The 22,256-nt window shown below is 43.7% G+C and overlaps 2 protein-coding genes across 4 annotated transcripts; one reads left to right on the forward strand and one right to left on the reverse strand.

Moving 5' to 3' along the window:
• The first annotated feature begins 9,843 nt into the window (after positions 1-9,843).
• Positions 9,844-10,809, forward strand: LOC123081598 (exonuclease 3'-5' domain-containing protein 2-like). Its single transcript, XM_044504149.1, has one exon. It carries the CDS (start codon positions 10,004-10,006, stop codon positions 10,406-10,408), a length of 405 nt encoding a protein of 134 aa, XP_044360084.1. The 5' UTR covers positions 9,844-10,003; the 3' UTR covers positions 10,409-10,809.
• Positions 10,810-13,162: 2,353 nt separating this feature from the next.
• On the reverse strand, positions 13,163-22,049 carry LOC123084844 (putative disease resistance protein RGA3). Of its 3 annotated transcripts, XM_044506366.1 has the most exons (10): positions 21,776-22,049; positions 20,458-20,641; positions 20,110-20,365; positions 19,770-19,992; positions 19,544-19,667; positions 18,495-18,683; positions 16,635-16,983; positions 15,991-16,556; positions 13,736-15,439; positions 13,163-13,367 (listed from the first exon to the last, which is right to left on the reverse strand). In XM_044506366.1, the coding sequence occupies exons 2-9, from the start codon at positions 20,617-20,619 to the stop codon at positions 14,666-14,668; spliced, it is 2,643 nt and encodes an 880-aa protein (XP_044362301.1). In that variant the 5' UTR covers positions 20,620-20,641; positions 21,776-22,049; the 3' UTR covers positions 13,163-13,367; positions 13,736-14,665. The 3 variants fall into 3 exon arrangements, with proteins under 3 accessions (XP_044362301.1, XP_044362299.1, XP_044362302.1); XM_044506364.1 differs by having other exon boundaries at positions 15,991-16,983; XM_044506367.1 differs by lacking the exon at positions 19,544-19,667 and having other exon boundaries at positions 15,991-16,983; positions 19,784-19,992.
• Between the last annotated feature and the right edge of the window lie 207 nt (positions 22,050-22,256).

Below are 22,256 nucleotides of genomic sequence, written 5' to 3' on the forward strand. Positions count from 1 at the left end.
GACAGGCCATCCTACTCACTATTGCGAACACCCGTCGCCATGACTTGAGGATGATGATCACCATCCACCTCATTTAGAACTGCGGTGGGCCATGTATCAATCTGAAATGAACTTGTTATGTTAGCTCTTGTTTGCGAGTACTTGTCGTGTATTACCGTACCTATATCTACTCATATTAACTGGTACGTAATGCTCTACTAGCTATGATTATTCCACTGTGTGATGTTTTATAGGCTGTAGTGTGACATGGTAACTGTTATATATGGTGGAGGCTTGTCTCTAAGACCTTGTACAATGCAAGGTGCTTAGGGATGTGCTTCCACTGTGTGATGTTTTGTATGTGCCAAGTTGTAGTATGAAATGCTAACTGTTCTATATGGTAGTGGCTGATCTCTAATTGGACCGACATGTTGAACTAGTATCAATGGTAGAGGCGTTTCGTTATGCGCCACATCCAACAGTTCACATAATTAATTATCCAAAGATTAAGGTATGAAACCCTTGGTCATACATAGCAACATTTCGTTCCTAAAAATTAAGGTACTTCCACATTCAAACTAACTAATACTACAAATTCGAAGGAACTACTTAATACATTAACAGCACATAGGGAAGTAGCCCTGGTCCAATGGCTTGAGAAATGACGAACAAAAACTGAAAGAAGAAGGATCAGCCAGTAGCAGCACCATCAGCCTCCCAGCCTCACAACTTCAGCCAGCCTGGTGAACTCCAGGTTTTTTCCTGCAAAACACATATGTGATGTTAGAGGCAAGAAAATAAATCCCAGGGGTCTTGTCATGGCATCTAATCGCACGGAATGCTAGTACAAATGATGGAGAACAAAACATCCAACATGAGGAAATTCATAGGAGTTCTAGATCCATGGATACCATCAAGAAAAAATGCTCAGTTTTAATTCAGACACAAGACTAGGTGAAAACATGCATATGTCATATCAGCAACATTGATATGGCATCTTTGCAAGCTTGGGTCAGTGACTTGTCTTGTGTTTCATGGCATGACAATAATTTTAACAATAAATAGACATGAAATTGACCCAAACTCATGTACAAAGTTAGGCCATATGATGCATGGATTAATTCACACATAAATGACAAAATGCCAACTTTGTATAGAATTTGCAATACTGAAATATTTCAGTGTGTACCGGTGTGTACTGAAACTGCAGTAGTGAAATAATTCAGTGTGCATCGGTGTGTACTAAAATTGTAGTAACGAAATATTTCAGTGCCTACCGGTGTGTACCGAAATATTTCAGTGTCTACCACTATAACATTACAAATTTTGCCTAGGGCAGTACCGAAATATTTCAATGCCTACCGATGTGTACCGAAAAATTTCAGTGTCCACCACTACAACATTACAAATTTTGCCTAGGGCAGTTCCGAAATATTTCAGTGCCTACGGGTGTGTATCGAAATATTTCAGTGTCTACCACTACAACATTACTAATTTTTCCTAGGGTTCATATGATGCCTAGGGTTCACATACATCATAATCCATCCTCCAAATCCATGTACTCAAATGTTCATGCAATTCATTGAGATTAAAATGCCATCTAGCATTCCCTCTCTGAACTATTATGATCAGTATCACCACGATGTAAGCACGAGCAGTAGAAAGATGAGGAGTGGGGAAGCTTACTCTAAACGTAGCTACCGCCGCCGTTCAGACGAGGAGAGCGGCGAGGGAAGCGTGGAGAACGGCGGGGAAGCGAGGTCGCGACCATTGTCCTCCTCATCTTGCGCTTCGAAGTCTCCGATGACTCGGTTGGAGGTTGCACAATCTGCAACGGCACCTCGTGCACGGTGGGTTCCTGATCCAGTGGATGCTCTACCCTGGATCTGAACGCCCACCACCTCCGCCTGGTCCACTCGCTGGACGAATTGGCCTGCTCCATCGCCCAGAGGAGGATCTCGATCTTCTGAATCGGTTGCGCGGGCTGGGGGAAAAGCTTTGCCCTCTCCTTCTTCGTCAAATTCTTGAGAGTGGCCATTGCCGTCCAGCTCATCTGCCTTGTGTTGTCAAACCAAGAACGGATCTCCCTCAACCTGGCCAACTTGACCTGGTCGCCGCCGGCGATCTCCACGAAGTCGGCGTTCTCGCCGCCATCGATCTGCTGCTCCATCAAGGTTCTTGCGTGGATGGAAGAGGGGGGTGGATGTGGAAGATGAGAAGAGCAAAGTTGCGGCCACAAGAATGATGAGAAGGCTAGGAAATGGCCGCGGTTGTAATGGTGATGGAAGAGGGGAAGGACCACGGCGGCGGCTTTGCATTGGACGAGAGGGGCGGCGGTTTTGCATTGGACGAGAGGGCCCCACCTTGTCATATATTTTCTAGGACTAAAATGCCCCTAGACTAATAGTACTTTCGAGTACTTTCATCCGCGTACTTTCGAGTACTACGTATGTATGCGCCGTTAGATCGAGACAAATGAACGGCTCCAAAAAATGCCAACTACTGTAAAAGTTGTAATACAAAATAGGAATCTAGCAAGTAACAAAATTATCAATTAGAAAACCCCAAAATATGGTTATATAATTGATTGTTGATATGTATTCCATACATTTATGTGCACTGTAGTTCATCTAAAGTAATCATACATTTGAGGTGCAGCGCAGGGTCGCAAGCTCGTTGATCCCACCGCTCCTGCTTTTCACCTCCTTTCTACCCCCTCCACATCGACCATAATTTGAAGAGATGCTGATGCGATTAGGAGGCGCTGGCCAAGATTTGTAGATGCTAAAGAAGGTAACTAAACCGGTGGATCATGTCTCTTTGAATGCCCACCATCAATAATGTCTTTTGAGATGCCTACGTTAGTTCCAGAACAGGAGCCAACATCGTGAAAGACAGAGAGTCATATGGGCATGCGGGCATGCATTGGAAGCCTACATGTGTCAAGATAATTGGTGGAGTTTCCCGATTCTTGGGACTCCCTATACGCTGCTCCTTACAACAAACATCATCCCCTTCCCACAATGTGCGCCTGTCTGGGCCGGCCCACTGATGACGCGAGCAGACACAGCGAGTGGGAGAGCATGCGGCGCCCTCCCTTGGAGCCACTTGTCTGTCCAGAACCTCGACATCATACTGTTTCCAAGAGAAATCATGGTGCACACTGCAAGCAGACTCTTGTCAATCTTTTCACAAGGAACCGGAGTACCTTTCGACAGCCTATCCATCGAGTCCCATTCAAACGACCAACACAATCTCAGGGCGCGACTAAAACTCAAAATGTCCTTGATCTCAAGACCACCATGCCTCTTTGGTGCTTAGATCTTTCGCCAATAGACCATGGATTTTCCTCCATGCCCCTCCTCATCCCCAGCCCATAGGAAGTTTCTCCTGCATTTATCCGTTTTCTTGGTAGCCCATTTGTCCGCAGCGAAGCAGGTGATATAGAAAGTTGTAGTTGCCGCCAACACAGAATTAACATTGGTTTCAGGTCCAATATATCCATATCTTTTTGACCAATCCAGATCTTTTTGACAAAATACACCGAGATCACGGGATTCAGCTCCAATATATCCAGATCTTTTTGATGAAAATGCTGACACCGCAGCCTTTCATTGATATAGAAGAGAGTTAACAGAAACACATGGAGGTTGCCATCATTCAAGGACACTATTATTTCCATGGGAAAGATCAGCTCAGGTACACTTCACTTAACAGAACTTTACACGTTACTTGAACAGAATTGAGTATACAGATGGTGAGTGTGCTGGTTCTAGATCGGTGTGTTACTTTTCATGAGCTGAAAAATGGAAAAGCTCTTAGACTTATGTAGGCACTCGAACAAATGTCAGGGCTTAGGTATAGTCATTTGTCAACTTAACCATGAACAAAACAGCATGTCAGTCGCAAAAAAGAAAGAACAAAACAGCATGTAAAATATGCAAAGTGTTTAACTGATTGGATACTCAGTAAAGGGGAGATTTCAATAGAGTGTACTGTTTTCTAAGAGCAACTCTAGCAGACCCCGCAAAAACTTGACCCGCAAAACGCATCTGCAGTTTCACGAAGATCGTGTTTGCGGGTCGAAAACTAACGCGACCGAACAGATACTGTAAAACTGGAATAAAGAGCTCCTTCCTCCAGTCCGGCCGTTGCCGCCCCTTCCTCCAGCCGGCCACGCCGGCCACGCCCAACCCCGTTGGCCGCGCCCTGTCGCCCGTAGGCCATGCCCCGTCGCCCGTGCCCCATCGCCCATCGGTCGCGCCCCGTCCCTACTGGTCGCGCCCCATCACCGCGCCGGTCGCGCCCAGCCTCGCCGGCCACGCCCCATTGCATCCGTCGTCCGCGCCCAGCCTTGCCGGCCACGCCCCGTCGCCTCCATCGTCCGCGCCTTGCTCTATTGCCAGGCCAGCCGTGCCCCTTTGCCTGCCGCGTCGGGAGGATTCCAGCGGCCAGGCTGAGGTCATGGGAGGCCACGACGATGTCGAGCTCGTCCAATTCGAACCAGCGGCGATCGATTGCAGCGTCTAGCGGCCTTTTCCGATGTGCGGTGATGAATTCCGGCGAGTTTAGGGCGGATTCCAGCAAACTCCGCGGCGACGTGTTTGCTCCGACGAGGTTTGATCGGTAAACGGGGGCCTCTAAATTCGGCCTTCCAACCTCCAAAGATAAGGGTTTTGGGTGTGCATTTGCGGTGGCCCTTAAAATTTTTACGGGTTGGACCACTTTTACGGCTTCTGTTCTGGACACTTTTTTGCCCAAAACTGTAAAACACAAAAATTTTGCGGGTTTGACCACTTATGCGGGGTCTGCTAGAGATGCTCTAAGGCCTTGTACAATGGGAGGTGCTTAGAAGAGGTGCTTAGAGAAATACACCAGGATTTCCTTAAGCACCGGTGCTTATTTGTATAGGGTAGACGCTTAACTAAGCGTCTCTTCTATAGAAATAGGCACCGGTGCTTCAGAAAAACCCGGTTTATTTTTCTAAGCACCTCCCTAAGCATCTCCCATTGTACAAGGCCTAAGCAGAACCAAGAAACTCACAAGGGGCCGCAACTTTGGAAGACCACGCAGGCACTAAATTACAAATAAGGGAGGTTATATTTTTTTCGACAAAAGGAATATATTAATATCACGGAGATGCAAATTACACCCAGCCTCTACAACAACGAAATGCCCTAAGGACATTACAAATGCACACAACCCAAAATCAAAAAGGAGAAGAAGAAAAAAAATGAAAGAACCCACTACAGTGATAAATTCCTTGTAACTGCAGCATGAACCACCACCAAGACAACATCCGAAATCTAAATTCTCCAAAGCGACGCCTCTAAGAAGGAAGCAGTGCACAAGTGCCCTGGTTGCTTGATCATAGATCTTAGGTTTTCACCCGAAAAAAATATGCGCTCTCAAAACAATGCCTTCAATAAGGCCATTATCAGGCATAACCAATTAATGCCAAATCTTGGGTTTACACCCTAAAAGCTAAGATTCTGTACTCCTCCTGTGCTGCCGCCCCCACTTTCCGATGCTACTGCTACGACTCGAGATTCACCAAGAAAAGTCCTCATCGCCTCGAAGACTCGATCCGCCATTACTAGGCCTTAGACCTTAGCGACCATGAAGTTCTCCGCCATTGTCTTCACCATGCAAATCGAAATATCGACATGTCCCATGATGTCAACAGCCAACAAAGCTTCGCGTCAACGCTCTCCTGAAGCCACATGGGCTGAAATAGGGGCGCACACGACCGAATATCACCCGATCCAGCAATATACACGCGTCAAGCACCCAATGGAGATCTCTGGTGGAGCCTTCCAGGACTCTTCAATGGCCAGATCAATGAGGAACGACATCAAGCAAAACACCATCTTGGCGCTAGAAGAACCCTAGGACTACCGCGGGAGGGGAACATACCTTGACTGGGAACCCTAGATCCGCCGCCACCAGCCACCATGGTCGGCCCCCACGCCACCCTCGCAGCCATGGTGGCACAACCGCCGTCGGATCCCCTGGGTCTGCCGCCCCAGTGTTCCATCTCCGTCGTCACGCCGGGCTCCCATGGGCACCACCGCGCCTTGGCCAGCGGCCCCCACACGAGAGGGGGAGGAGAGCCCGCCGTCCGCTGTTCGCCGGGCGAGCTTTGCTCGCTTGCCTCCTCCAGCAGCGGCGGGGAAGCAGGGGGAAGGGGGGTCGGGGGCGGCGGCGACGGGTGAGAAGTTGTCCCTCACTTAGGGTTTCTATAAAAGGCCGAGTTAGGATAAAATGATAGTCAGATCGTTTCCATCTTCTGCCACTGCCACACAGGCAGAACTCCAGTACTACCAGCCAAAAGGCATCCCAGTGCTCTCTTTCAAAAATCCCTCTCTGGTAGCCACCCCTTCATAAATTTAGGACCTCGATAAGGACCGAAAGTTCGGCCTGGGCAAGCGCCAGACCGAATGAAACGTTCGGATCTGGGACAACACTCTACCGAACAGAATCGTTCAGTGCAGAAACGCACCAGCCCGAACCCCTCATTCACGAGCAAGTTGTCAATACGTGCAGTTTAAAGAAAGTGGGCTAAAAAAGGCCCAGCGTACGCACAAAGACCCAAGTATTCAAAAAGCTAGCAATTGCACACATACTAGGAAATCAAAAACTGGAAAATTCCCATAGCAAAAATTACACGATTTTTCTATGGCAAAAATACTTTAATTCACATGGGAAATCTTAGTTTAATTTTCCATGGCAAAATTTACTCTATTTTTGCCATTGCAAAAAATACTTTTATGCACATGGCAAATTTTAGTTTAATTTACCATGGAAAAATGTACTCTATTTTTGCCAACTTCTATTCACATGGCAAGTTTTAGTTTAATTTGCCATGGCAAAATTTACTCTAATTTTTTACATGGCGAAAATACTTTTATGCACATGGCAAGTTTTACTTAATTTTGCCATGGCAAAATTTACTCTATTTTTACCATGGCAAAAATATTTCTATTCACATGGCAAGTTTTATTTTAATTTGCAGTGGCAAAATTTACTCTATTTTTGCCATGGCAAAAATACTTTTATTCACATGGCAAGTTTTTGTTTAATTTGCCATGGCAAAATTTACTCTAATTTTTGCCATGGCAAAAATACTTTTATGCACATGTCAAGTTTTAGTTTAATTTGCCATGGCAAAAACACTTTTATTCACATGGCAAGTTTTAGTTTAATTTGCCATGGCAAAAATACTTTTATTCACATGGCAAGTTTTAGTTTAATTTGCCATGGTAAAATTTACTCTATTGAGAACAACATCTATAAAATTGCCTTGGAAATAGTACTAACAACTTCAGAAACATGGCAAAAAATACTATGTTCTATTTCCATGGCAATGAAAACATGATTTCAACATGGCAACATACTTTGTGTTTCCATGGCAAGATATTAGATATTTTGCCATGGTAAGAAATAATTTAAATTGGGGACAGCAAAAGTTGAGGCAACATGGCAACATATTTTGTGTTTGCATGGCAAAAACATATTTTGCCTTTCCATCAACTATAATTTCTAAAAAAATGCAATGCATAATTGGTCAATTAACATCACATGAAAGTAAAAAAGTTTCTGCAATCCATGAATGACTGAGAAAATGAATCATACAAAAATTGCATCATATGGATTGAGCTAAAAAAGGTGAATCACCATCAGTTTTGAGCTAGTAACATAAAACTGAACCTGTCCTTCGAGAGGTCATGTGCAGCAGACGAGTTCTTGAACGCCCGAGTGGCCGGAGAAGACGAGCAGGATGGTCCCGTTGCCCATGGGCAGCGCCTGGTCGCCGTGCAAGGAGAAGACATGGCCGTGGAGGGTGCCACCATGCAGGATGGCGCCGTCGCCTCCGGGTGAACGCGCAGCACATGAGTTCCCCGGCGTCCGATAAGTCGGAGAAGACGAGGAGGATCCCGTCGCCCATGGACGCCGTGCTCGGAGAAGACGCGACCGAGGTGGGCGCCGAGGCAAGGGGCGATGCTATCGCCTGAAAATGGCCGCGCCGTCGCGACGGACGCGAAGGTGTGCGGCGGAGGAGACGCAGCTCGGCGACGGTAGAATCCGTCGGCGTCGATTATGGTCAGCTCGGGGACGGAAGCTTCGGATGGCGGCGACAACGGTCAGCTCGGCGACGGCGAGGATCGTGCGGATGGAGGCGTGTCCGTGGAGCGGTGGAGGCTGCCGCGGCCCTCAGCCTTCGCCCACAACGGCAGCTAAAGCCGCTCGCGCGGACCCGGAGCGCGCCGGCCTGGTGCTCCACGCCGCGAGCATCGCGGCGACCTACGGCGGTCGGCCTCCGCCTCACTCTGTGGTTGGGCGCGGCCTGAGAGGAATGAATAAGGAGGGGAATAGAGATGCGGCGGCGGGATTCGTTCGGGATGAGAATTCTTTTTACCGAACGCTTTCACTCGGACGTGGCCGTAAACTTCCACTTTAAGATTTGTGCTTAGATCCGACCATAGAAAGGCCGCGGGACGTCAGAAATCTGACGTTCGGCCGTTATCAATTCCGTAAATTTAAACTTGTTCAGCAAGAGTTTGCGTTTGAATTAGACTAGCAAATATGCCCGTGCGTTGTAACGGGAGACAAAAAATTATGGCTAACCACTATTTTAACATAGTGGCTCATCATGTTGCCATTTTTTTACCCTAGCCGATGATGGCCGCGATGTCCACGTGATCACAATGCATTCGACGCGGTAAATCCCAAGGCTATGAGTTCGCCGGTGCATGCCACATGTGTCATTTTGTTGCGCAAGGGAACGTTTAAAACTTTTAAAACAAATCTCATTGACCACAAAATACTCCCAACGCCAAGACATATAAAGACTTTCGAAAAACTAATCAAATCCTAGACATAAAATACTTTTGAATCAGTGAACAATTTTTCGAATAGACAAACAATTTTTTTTTTTGAAATTTTTGATTTTCTCAAAAAAATGATAAAGATTAGTTTTCTTTACAAAAGAATTTAAATGTATGAACCGGTTTCGAATTCATTAACAATTTTTGACCCAACAAACATTTTTAGAACCGATGAATTTTTTTAAAATTATGGAACAAATATTTATTTTTATTTTTGTGAACATTTTCTAAAATGTCATGAACATTTTTTTCAGATTCCCGAATATGTTTTGAATACACGGTCATTTTTTTAAAATCATGAACATGATTTTATTTGCCGACCATTTTTTCTAAATCATGATTTATTTATAATTTTGCGAACAGTTTTGCAAAACCACCAACATTTTTTTAATCTGCAAAATTTTTATGATTTTCTAAACATTTTTGAATTCACATATATTTTATGATTTCTCAAAGATTTTTTTTTTGAAAAAGCGCAACTTTTAAAATATTCAAATCCCAAATTAATTTAAAGAGAAAAGAAGAAAGAAAACAGAATGAGAAAAAAAAGTAAAATGAATAAAAACAGGGAAGTGAAGTCCCACACATGCGTGAGAAAAGAAAGATAAAAATTGCAAAACGGGGGATCGAACCCTGGTCTGGTGCGCCTCATCCTGTTACATGTACTCGTCGCACCTCTATAAAACAATGAACAGGGCGGCGATATTTGGTCCGAATATTTGAATCGTTTTTTCACTTATGGGTGGCATTGGTGGGTAATTTTTACTAACTTGGAGGGTAATTTTAATGACGGACGACCAGAAGCAATAGCCGCTTTATTAGTAATAAAAAAAAATAGGTAAAGATAAAGAGGTAAAGATAAAGACTTGGTCTCCGGCTGGGAAACTCGTCCCATCTCGAATCGATCCGTTTGCTTTTTTTGCAATAAAAAAAATACCAAATACGGAGTAGTTTCCAATAGTTAGTTTCAGGGGTTGTTTGAGAATTGAGACGTCTCCGGCTACTTCTCCTGTCCCGCAACAATAATTGCCCTGCCCCTCGCCACGCTTCTCGCGACGCCGTTCGCTGGGTTTTCGCCTTCGTTAGATCTCTTCCTGTGCGTTTGTGCTACCTAGCTGCCGTGAACGCAAATCGCAATGGCCACCGAGACGTTGGTCGGCGACGTGGACTTCGAGGGCGACGTCATGACCACCACCATCACGTCCTCCGGCGCCGCCGTGGCCGCCTGGCTCCGCAAGATCCGCTACGTCTACCGCTGGGTCTACCACAAGCTCATCGTGGGGCTGGACGTGGAGTGGCGCCCCAGCTACAGCCACGCGCAGAACCCCGTCGCGCTCCTGCAGCTCTGCGTCGGCCGCCGCTGCCTCATCTTCCAGCTCCTCCACGCCGACTACTTCCCACAGGCGCTCGTCACCTTCCTCGCCGACCCGGACTTCCGCTTCGTCGGCGTCGGCGTGCAGGACGACGCCAACCGCCTCAGCAACGACCACGGTCTCGGGGTCGCCAACACCGTCGACCTGCGCCACCTCGCGGCCGACTAGATGGGCAGGCCGTGGCTCCGCCAGGCCGGGCTCAGGGACGTCGCGGACGCCGTCATGGGGGCCAGCGTCGACAAGCCGCACAGCATCACGATGGGACCGTGGGACGCCTACCGCCTCTCCGACGAGCAGATCAAGTACGCCTGCATCGACGCGTTCGTCTGCTTCGAGGTCGGCCGGAAGCTCCTCACCGGCGACTACTGAGATGCATGCACGATCCACGGCCGTCTTCGGCTGTCCTGCAATACCTACGTGTACTAGCTCTTAAGTACTAGTGCGTTTGGATTGCTTAATTATTAGGAGTTTTATCGATCTGTAATGAAGAATCAGCAAGACATTGGTGATGATGAGTTGTCGAAGACTTTTCTTATAAAGAGTTGATGGCCATGGCGACTCCCTTCTGCTAGATAGTAACTTTGGATACAAATGTCCACCAGTGTTAACTTTGCCATGACTCGACTGCATATAATCTCTGAAAGTGCAATTCTTCGGTCCTCAACTATGATCTCTTTCTCGATTATATTACCCCATCACTCGTGCAAAAGTTGTTTCATCGGATGAAAATGTTGCATCCGATGGAGCTGTAATATTTTCTGAGGAACTCATTGTTGAACTGTCACGTTATGTGTTGTACAATTATGTTGATGTATGTCTCGTTATTCTGATGTACCAGTAAGTCTAGTCTTTAGGGACTTCCTTAGTCCAGCGCCACCACTCGGGTCGTGCGCTGCATGTAAGGATCCCGATGTTTATGCACCTGTACTGTAACCAGTTATGGCAATACACAGGAGATTCATCATTCAGTTTGGTAACCAGAGCAATGTCTACCCCTCCCTCTACCTCTCCCACGCGGACGGCTGATGGCGATCATGCCGTCGCCGCTGCTGCCGCGGATCTCACTGCAGGCCTCCCTATTGACGTGTGCCCTCGTGCTCTGGCTACGGACGAGAACTCCGGATCCGTCGGTCTCCCTCTTGTTTCTCTCCCACCCAACCTGTGTCGCCGGCTCGCCGCCTTCCCCCTCCGGCTCTTCTCCCGCCATCCCAGCCAACGTCGCCAGCTTCATCGACTTCAAGCTGGCCCTGGACAGCACAAAATTCACGCGCTGGCACAACTACGTCAACCTCCTACTGGCGTGCTATGATGCGGAGGATCACGTCCGGGAAGCCTCAGCTCGCCGGATGTCCAAAATACTATCGGCACCAACAGGCTTTTGGTCACTTGAGTTAACTCCATTGGTGAGTCTGCCAGACTGCAGAAGGCCTCGAATCACTTCGGCAATGCCCTAGGTGTCATCCTTTGAGAAGTCTCCAAATAAGACCAATCTAAGAGTTTATGAGAAAGAGAATCTGCGTCAACTCCTCCTATGAAGCCCTCGCAAAAAAAAAAAAAAAACTCCTCCTATGAAGGATGCACACTAGATTCAAGTTCAAGTACGACAACCTATTATATCCAAGGAATTACGTAAACAACCACGCAATCCATAAGTTCCCCAAGAATTTGAGTTCTTAGAAATCCACCACGAGAAACAAGTATCTTCTCAAAGATTTCTCCGAAGTCCGCGAAAAGTGGCCTACGATTACTGAAGAGGACTGGAACATTTTGAAGATGCGCAACCAGAGCCCTGTAGTGGAGACCCAGTCATCATGGAGGAAGGACATGCGATCAAAGGCATTAAGTAACGACACCCTCGGAAGCCGTGGTTTCGTTGGAAGAAGCCCGTATGGGACAAGCAGGACGCTATATTTGTAGCAAAGGGCGTCCCAAACGGCTTCGGTCAATTTAAGACCCACTCGAATATAAGTACCATTATGATGAGATGGCGGGGTCATTTTACGTGGATAACCAAACGGGGACTCGAGGAAGAACTGGTATATAATTAAACCGGCACGCTTAATTATGTTTCTCGGATTTCTGCATAAGTATAATGGAGTTATAGTTGTTAGTCTTTGTTATTGCCGGACTTCTGATTGGAAGTGCTCACGTTGTAGATTGGATCGAATGGTCAGTGTGAAGGTTCTGAAAGTGAAACGGGTTGATCGGATGAACACGGCTCTCGGTTAAATCTTGCGCATGCTTCTAGTGATGAACAATGCCCAGGATCACAGAGTATTCGTACTGCAGTTGAAGAGGTGCGTCCAGATGTATTGTAGGGTGATTGTAGAGATGAACAATAATGCCCAGGACCAGTAAGTGTTGGTACTGTGATTGATGAGGTGCATCCAAATGGTGCCTTCACGGAGGAAGCTCTGTTTTGTTGACTTGTCTCATTTACCGGACAACAATACCCATGGCTCTGCATATATGGGGGATGCAGGAGGAGCAGCAAGTGTCGTGGCTCATCAACTTTCTGAAAAATGCACTACGAAATTTTACTGCTGCTGGTTGGTCGCAGTGGTAATTCATTTGTATATGTTTTGGTTGTTATGATTAGAGACGATGGATGAACACAATTTCCGAAAATGCAAGTGTCACTTGAGCGAGTGCATAGTTGACACGTTGTAAGAAAGGGTAGACATTTTGGCCCGCTGGTTTCTTCACTCCATTTGCCCTGCATCATTTCGTTTACTGATCTGACGATCTTTCCCCTCAAAGATCCGTCCATCTCCGGAACAGCAACATGACCAAGTGATCTGAGGCGCTACACGTTTGTGGTTCAACTCTGTTCTCTGCAACTACTCCCTCCGTTTCAAATTACTTGTCGCAGGTATGGATGTATCTAGATGTATTTTAGTTCTAGATACATCCATTTTTATGGGTCGATTCTGCTATCACTTCTTCATCTGATGTTTCCTCCCGAATCGTGGACGAATGCTCTGGCAGGAAGTTGATTAGCTGCGTAATGGCTGCTCTTCCTGCATACACATATACACTGAGTGTCGGCATTGTTGTCCCCGCAAAAAGAAGAGTAACCGATTATGTCTTCTTAGTCTGAGTAGTTTGATGGTAGGAAGTCGAAGTCCTGAACAACAGTAACAGTATAATCAGAACAGCACACAACATGTATAACTGTCCGTGCTATAGAAGTGCACAACTACAACCAGAATTATTTTCCTCTTAGATGGATATATAATTAGTGCAAGTATTGCATATTTTACTGAGTAATCTTGACACAAAGGTACAGTATCAAATAAAGAAAAAAAATATAGACACCTAATTCGACACTTAGAATGACTCTCCAGAGATACTCATGCCATGTGTATATATATTTGCGGATAAAGAAAGAGTGGGCACTGGTCAGTGCGAGAATAAAAGCAGTACAAAATGTTTTAAATAGCGGGCTATGAAAAATCCATATATATATATACACATGGAGGACAGTTAACTTACGAAGGGCAGGGAGGTGGTGAAGCAACCTCCACTCATGCAAGGGCACCTTGCTTTCACTAACATCCAGATCAGTTATTGGAGAAGAGGAGGCACCGCTGCGTGATGAGCTCTCTCCCCATGATGACAGCACATTATCACAATCTACTATGTCCTAAGACAAAGCTCTAGGCAGACATGGTCCTATCCTTAACTTGCGACATTGCTTTATGCTCAACTTCTCAAGCTTAGGAAACATAAGCCCATTTGCACCTCCCTCACCAGTGTTATATGCAGTGTTCCACTCTTCCAAGCTCTCCATACGGTAGAGATCCAGCTCTAATAGATTTGGTAGTTGACCAAGTGCTGGTAGCGTGTTGCACTTAGGAAAATTCAACAAATTTAACTCCAAAAGATCAGGGAGATACTGCCTAATATCCATAAGCCAATCAGGAATGCTGAGACTCGTGTAACCAACTATAGTCAATATCTGTACACTGCTTGGTGGCACTAGCTGTTCCAGCACATCCTTGTCATCCACAAACCTCTCAGCATTTTCGGTCCATCGAAATGTTAACACTTTCATGTTTTGTTTCTCTATCAGCTTTATACTCCATGCCTCTTTTGTAGACTTCACATTTTCAAGTCTATCTATCGTCAGCTTATCAGGATTTGTAGGCTCAAGGAGGTTGATATTGCTGCTACATTTATCACTTGAAGCATACACCACAAAGTGTGGCAACGAGACAAAATTTAAGAGAGCACGCATAGATTCATCCAATCTAACCTCCTTTTCCACAATTAGAACCTTCAAATTAACCATATTAATCATACTATTAGGAAGCTTCTTTAGGCGATGGCAGCCTGAGAGGTCCAGCGTATGAAGCTGCCTGAGGTTGCCAATACTTGTTGGTATACTGGAAAGCTTTCTATTCCCAGACAAGTCCAGATGCTCTAGATTGGAAAGGGTGCAGATAGAGCCAAGCAAACGGCCGATTTGATCATCTTGACGGAAATTTCCATGCATCCCGATAGATTTAAATACCTGAGTTTGATTAGATTGCCGATGACGTCTGGTAGCCTTCTGTCAGAATGTTCAACTGATAAATTCAAATATTGTAGTTTGGTAAAACCACCAAAAGCTTCTGATATAGACACACGGCAATGTGATAAATCCAGATGAACCAACTGCTTCAGCTCTGCGAATGATACAGGGAGTTCACTTATTCCAGTGCAACCTGATAAATCAAGATGCATCAGACCTTTCATATCACCAATTGACTCCGGCAGTGCTAAGATTTTCTCAGAGCCTCTAAGGTTGAGATAATTTAATTCTGAGAGCTCGGTGATACAATTGGGAATCATCTTATCTTGTATCCGTGGAGCATGAAGAAATCTCAGCTGCTTCAGTTGGCCAATACAATCAGGTAGATTCTGAATAAGGCATTCACTTAAGTCCAAGACACGGAGGCACTTAGCTGACGAAAATGCACTTCCACGAAGTTGTGTATTGCTGCAGTCCCGAAAATGCAGCGCCTTTATATTTGCAGGAGAAGTGAAGGAAAACTGCAACGGATTGCTACAATCTGTGAGCAATGCATAGCGACATTTGTTTCCACCAACACTGCCCTTATCGTTAAATTGATGGGCCAAGATCATCCTGGCGAGATCGTGCACTAGGTCATTCATCCTGAAAAATGTAACATCTCTGTCCTGCATTTCACCACTCTACAGCAAAAACACCGAATGTTATCAGAACTTTGAACTTTATTTCGTTTTATAGTGCTCTAATTATCAATAGAAATACTTCCATGTTTTTTATACCCTCTAGTTTCATAATTATCCATCCATGTTTTTTACCCTCTTCGAATCGCTCATGACAAATGTTATGTTACACCAAGAGTAGGTTATCTCGTATCAAACAAATGCATTCACAACTGTCTGTTCAATTAAACTATAAGCACTAGAAAAAATATCTGTAAATTGTGCATATTTGTTATCTGCACGGAATAGACAAAAAATTGCCAAAATAGGGCAGCAATGTGCGCACAAAGATGTCTCTTTTGTACAGTTCATATAATTATATTATATGTTTTCTTAGTAAGGAAATAGCCTCATACATTTTTACTAGACATTTGTGAATTTACCAGCAAAAATTCAAAGGAAAAATTGTAACATGGGCAGATGCACTAGAATGTGTGTTTTTTTTGCTCTGATGTGAGTAGCCGAGTAGGACTACGTAATGTTGAAATTAATGTGAGAATTATGTAGCAACTCACCTTAGGATCCTTTGAATATTCAAGGAAGAACATCCCCAAAAGTTGCATGATATAATCCTCGGAGAGCTGCATAAAATTAAATATCCTAGATTGCTCGATGAACCCAAGAGCAATCCATTGGTAAATTAGATCATACTTCATCATTATGTGACCTTTTGGAAAGATTGCACAATAGGAAAAGCACAACTTCAACGAAACAGACATGTGGCTATAGCTTAACAGTAAGGATCCAAGCACTTCGTGGCCCTCCGAAGTTGATAGACTCCAAAAATAACTGTCTCTCACCGACTCCCATTCATCTGCCGTCATGCCGTTCAACATATGTCCAAGTGATTGAGCTGCTAAGGCCACACCTCCACACTTGGTCGCAATCTCCCTTCTTATATGCTCCAATTGTTCTTGGTCGACTCGGTCTTCAAAGTCAGCCTTTTGTTTTATTATAGTCCAACACTTATCAACCGTCAAAGTCTCCAGCTTGTATGGTGTAACTGCAGGACTACAAATTTTCCTTGCGAGGCCTCCATCACGTGTAGTTACTATAACCACCTTCCTTCCCAGGCCAAGCCCTAGCATAACCTTCAGTTTATCAAACTCTTTTGGGTTCTCCTCCCATAGATCATCTAAAACAATAAGGATGCGCTTACCAAAAAACAGCTCTTTAAGGCGTTGATGAAGCATCTGTTTGGTAGATATATTGCCAATTTTGTCAGTTAACTGTGTTATTATGGAGTTGCCAATCTGGCTGAAGTTGAGTTCCTGGGAAACATATACCCACACCGGAGTGTAGTCTTGGAACTGTGGGTCATTGAATACCAGTTGTGCCAAGGTTGTCTTGCCAATGCCTCCAATGCCATATATAGGAAGGATAACCATTTCTTCTGTGATGCTCTCAGATAAAATAGACAATATTTTCTGTTTTTCCTCAGTCCATCCGATGATTAATGTTTGTTCCACATCTGACGATGTTTCCCTATCAGGAAGCATATCTGCAATCTGCAACAACTTTTTACGTGTGAGTACATGGTAAGACAAGGAGAATAATCATGATCATGGTGTCATGGTCTAGTAATTTTTTGTGCAAGGAACATGATCTAATAACTCTTTGAGATAAATATGTTGTATTACTTCCGTCCCAAAATTCTTGTCTTACATTTATCTAAATACGGGTGTATCTAACACTAAAAACATGACTAGATACATCGTATTTAGACAAATCAAGGATAAGAATTTTGAGACGGAGGGAGTATATGTGTAAACTAAGTTTTTGATTAAACTACTCTTCATGAAACATGCAACACCGCAAGGGGGCAAAGCTATAATACCACATGAAAATGACAACTCCGAAAAAAATTGAGACACAGCCTTAGCAAAATTTAAACTTATACTAGAATTGCAAAATGCAACAACTACAACAAACTATGAACAAATTGGCTGTCTTAGCTGCCTCAACAACACCTTTACCGAGGAGGCAAAGCGAGAGGCACTGATATAATTAAGTTCGCTCAAGAAATGCAACATAGTTCCCCAAGGAAAGGAAGATCCACCCTAGTAAGGCAGTATGCCTGGGTCATTGCAGCTAGACAATAGTTCCCACTAAATTCGTAGTTACATGCAGTGGGACGCTCGCTAGAGTGTACTCTCTGTTGTCCCTGGTGGAGGAGAACTTGATGACATGAATGAAGTGGAACAAAGGTGAGTGCCACGATGCTAGTTAAAGGCAACGTTGCACCTCCTCTCCCTCACTGTAGCCTGGGCACCACTCCTCTCCTTCACCTGCCACTAGTGTGATGCTCCCAGATAAAGTAGCCACTATTTCCTTTATTTCTTTGGTCCTCCCAATGACCAGTGTCTCTTCCACATCAGATACTGTTCCAATAACTTGCTGCACATTAGATATATTGTCCGGCTGATTTTGAATTGTCTTTTTGTATAGTTCTACCAACTCAGGAATTTGAGTAATTTTGAAGTACATGGAAATATTAGCTCTGATACCATGTTAGGAATAAGCAACTTATATTCCCATGAGGCCATAGGCCGATATATATATACATGTACAGGTGTGGAACATATGCAGGAAAACCCCTCATACAACGGGATAAATACAAAGGGGTACATGACTTATATTATAACTCTAACAATAATCTCCTGGAAACCTAAATAGGTTTAGGATTTTTTATAATTAAACCCAACTAAAATATGATATTTTTTAAAGTTAATCTCTTCCTTAAGTAAGTGCAAACCTGCCGCACTTAACTGTATAAAAATGACACCTTGGGAAAAGTGCAACATCCCCAAACATAAGAAGTCAATTCCTTCAAAATTTGAGAATGCAATGGTAGGAGAAAAATCAAGCCTATGGATATTTAACATGCTACAGCACAAAACTGCAACACAACAATCCATTTTAAAACACAACTACACATAACCATAACAACCATATGAACGTACTGGCACAAACTGTTGCAGACTAGCATTCATATGGCATGTGCCATGCATGACCTTACCTTCAGTTCAGTAGCAAACTCATCTGCATTTTTTGTTGCACGAAGCCTATTAATTATATTATTCGTATCTGGTCTTCTTGCCGGGTTAAAGTCACTGCACTCTATCACTATTTCAGTGCATACTTGTACTTGTTCCAGTTGTGTGTCTGGCTGTGATTTCTCCAACCTATTGCTCCACCTCTCAATTACCTATGAAATTGGAATCGTGTGTTATAATCTATGAAAAGGAGCAAGATATATTTTTACAGGACATGAGATCCTCGTCTCTTCATATAAAGAAGAGTGGCGAAATTCACAGAATACAAAAAATTATTATTATTATTATTATTATTATTATTATAAAAATAGGAGGCATAAAAAATCATAGCAAAATCCTTCCGCCACCCGGAAGCAACAGGCATCCAGCCTAGCTAAAAAAACTACTCACTTACTCAAACTGAAAACAAGGAACATTTTAGCTAGGAAATGTTACGTATATCAGCCCACTATATAATATCACTTGCTTTACACTTGACAAAGTAGCACATAAGGACAATTTAGGGTTTGTTTGGTTCTACCATAGCCTTGCCCTACCAAATAGTTGGCTAGCCAAAAAATTAGTAGATCTTTTGCTTGCCCATAAATTGGCCAACATTGGCAACAAAAATGAACTAGAATAGACAAAGAAGCATTGGCATGCCAAATGGTAGCCATCCAAACACAGACCAAAATTTTGGTGATGGCCCAAAAATTGTAAGGGCGGTTGGCCAAAATCCAAGCACACCCTTAACACAGTTCAATATGTATGTTACAATTCTAATATTGACCAGCCGGATTGTAGTAGATGGTAACACCGAAGATCCATTATGGTAACACATAACCATTCCTACGTATCTAGAAATTTTGCAGTTACCATGATACCTGGGGAAAATATGTTTGACTCGTTTGCAGCTAATTAGTGTTTTGCACTAATATGCTACGTTTAAACAGAAGAATGATGTTATATGAAGTACTGTAATAAACTAATTTTGAAATCATGCCTTTATATTGGAATGGATTGCTTGTCTTACATTGGCAACATCAGCATATCCTTTCTCTCCTGTTATTATCTCTATGATTATCGTACCAAGACTATATATGTCCGACTTGACTGTGATCTGTCTGACACTACAGAATTCTGGTGCCAAATATCCCCTGCATGAACATTTATATAATCTAACCGATTAATGGAGAAAGGGATTGATATTCATTCATGCATAACAAAAACAGAGCTTCCAACGGTCATATCAAGCTTACATAGTTCCAATCACCTTCGAAGCAATAGTACGAGTTTGATTTTCATCGAAGCATCTCGAAAGACCAAAATCAGAAATTTTCGGGATCATATTATTATCTAATAATATATTTCCCGTTTTAAGATCCAAGTGAACGATGTGCTTTTGGTGAAGATAATACAAACCGTCACAAATTCCATTGATAATTTGATATCGCTCTCTCCATTCAAGTCCACAAGATGCATCTACAAAGCAGGAGAGCAGAAAGTTGGTCTAGTATTTTAAATACTTTAAGTCATGAATTAGTCATTAAGTGCTAAATACATGGATGCTTGAACCAAATACGTGCCACATCATCCTACCAGTGATATGCTTATCAAGACTCCCTTTAGGTAGATATTCGAAGCAGAGCAACCTTTGTCGTACATCTGCCAAGACAAGCTTTCCCCCGCAATCTACCATTTCTCCTTGTGTGTCAGCGCAATATCCTAGGAACCGCACAATATTTTTGTGCTTTGCCTTCATCAGACAACGTATCTCTTCACTGAATTTCTTCTCATCAAGATCAACCGTTCCAAAAAGCTTCTTCACAGCAACCATGCCATTGTCAAGCATTCCCTATAACCGCAACATGTTTTGGCAGCGTCAACTTATGTTTTCAGATAAACTGCGATCTAAATAAAGGCAGCTGAGAGTTACCATATCCATACCTTATAAACCGTTGCAAAACCACCATTGCCAATTTCTTCACCACGAGAGAAACCGCTGGTGATGTGCTCCAGAAGTGATAATGGTAAAGCCTTTGGTTCTGCGCTTTCATCAAACAGAATACCCTCCAGGTCACTTTGCGGGGTAATATCATGGTGTTCCATTTGCAGTTACAAACAAAATAACCTTGAAACAAGAGAGAATGATTTATTCATGAGTGTATTAGATTCTCAACGATCATGAAAGGCAGAGTAAATATCATGACACTATACTTCCTTTACAATACTATTGCTATACTACACCTTTAAGAAAAAAATTAGACAGCGCTGCACTTTAGCTGTTTAGCATGAATCATTTCATAGAACCAATCTTAAACATATCACATTTCATAAAATGCACCCTATAGCATGTTATAGTTTGCAGGACTATACTTAGGCGGTTAGACCTAGCAAGACACAAAGACAAAAGTGTATCTTTGTGAATATAGTTAATTAAAAGTGTAATGTGTGATCGTTCTGACAAAATAAATTCAGCATTGTGATACTTACATTCAGGGCAGAATTACACAAAGATCATCGCTCTACTCTTTTGCAAATAGAAAAGGTTGGATTACTTTGCTCACATTCCCTCAACAAGCGAAATTCCTGAAACCATTATTCTTAGTTAACTGGATAAATACCATGAATAGACAAGTATGTCATTTCCGTAAACCCATCATTAAGTGGCTGGTTCGACCAAGGCAGTCGGTAGAGATAAGAGTGTCTTTTTCTATTATCCGCAGGAAAAAAAGAGAATGTAATAAGTAACTGAACTTGTTTGGCTGCACGACAGGAAAAGGCTGACACTTTTTGAATCTGCTTGCCATAGTTGTCATATAAACAGCGGAACAAATCCATGAGATTAGATTCTCCTTTTGAATTGTGCGTTAACTAGTCCATGGTAAAATTTGCATGCCTGTCAATTCTACAAATAATCACACAAGCTTTATTGTGAAAGAAAATCCTGAAGAACAAAATTCTACAAAATTACACGCAATTCCGTTGAATCAAAATGGTTCATATCACAACGCCAATGGGATTTATTTGAATCAAAGATGCCAACGTGTGGAAGAATGGTCCAAAGCATCCTAAACACTGTTAAGACGCAGCAGGTACTGGAACTAAAGATAGCAATCATGCGGGAGAAGACATCTCGCTGGAACAAAAGAAATGGTAATTACCTGGAGAAGCCGAGCTGTAGCACTGTGAGGTGACGGGGAGTTTCAGACGTTCCAGTCCCGCGGACACTGGACAGAGTGCTGTTTGGACAAGGGGATTTTACCTCAGGACATGGGTACTTCCCGCAGAGAGGTGAGATCCAGATCTTGCTGTGGGGAAGGGGGGTTTATCTCAGGACATGGATACTTCCAGCCGAGATGTCAGATCTAGATCCTGCAACCAAATCAACTAGGTTTATCGCAAAAAGAACAAATGCCAACTAGGTGCAGGCATCATTATACAGGAGGAGCAGGTCTTGGAACAGTACGGATGACTGGTCAAAAGCATCTAAACACCATCAAGAAACTAGCAACCAAGCAGATGCAGGAGGAGCAGGAGTACTACTTTCACTATGCTGCGAAGATATTTTACCTGGAACAAGAGAAACTGTGATTCATTACCTGGAACACGCCCGCTATATCGGATCCAGCCCACCCTGGCCAACCCGATCCCACATATATTCCTCCTCATCCACTCGTCGGACCAAATTCTAGCCACTTCCATCCACTCCCATTCGCCACCCAAACTCGTCTCCGGCGTCTTCC

This window comes from Triticum aestivum, chromosome 4A (genome assembly GCF_018294505.1).
Source record: "Triticum aestivum cultivar Chinese Spring chromosome 4A, IWGSC CS RefSeq v2.1, whole genome shotgun sequence".
NCBI classification, from domain to species: Eukaryota; Viridiplantae; Streptophyta; class Magnoliopsida; order Poales; family Poaceae; genus Triticum; species Triticum aestivum.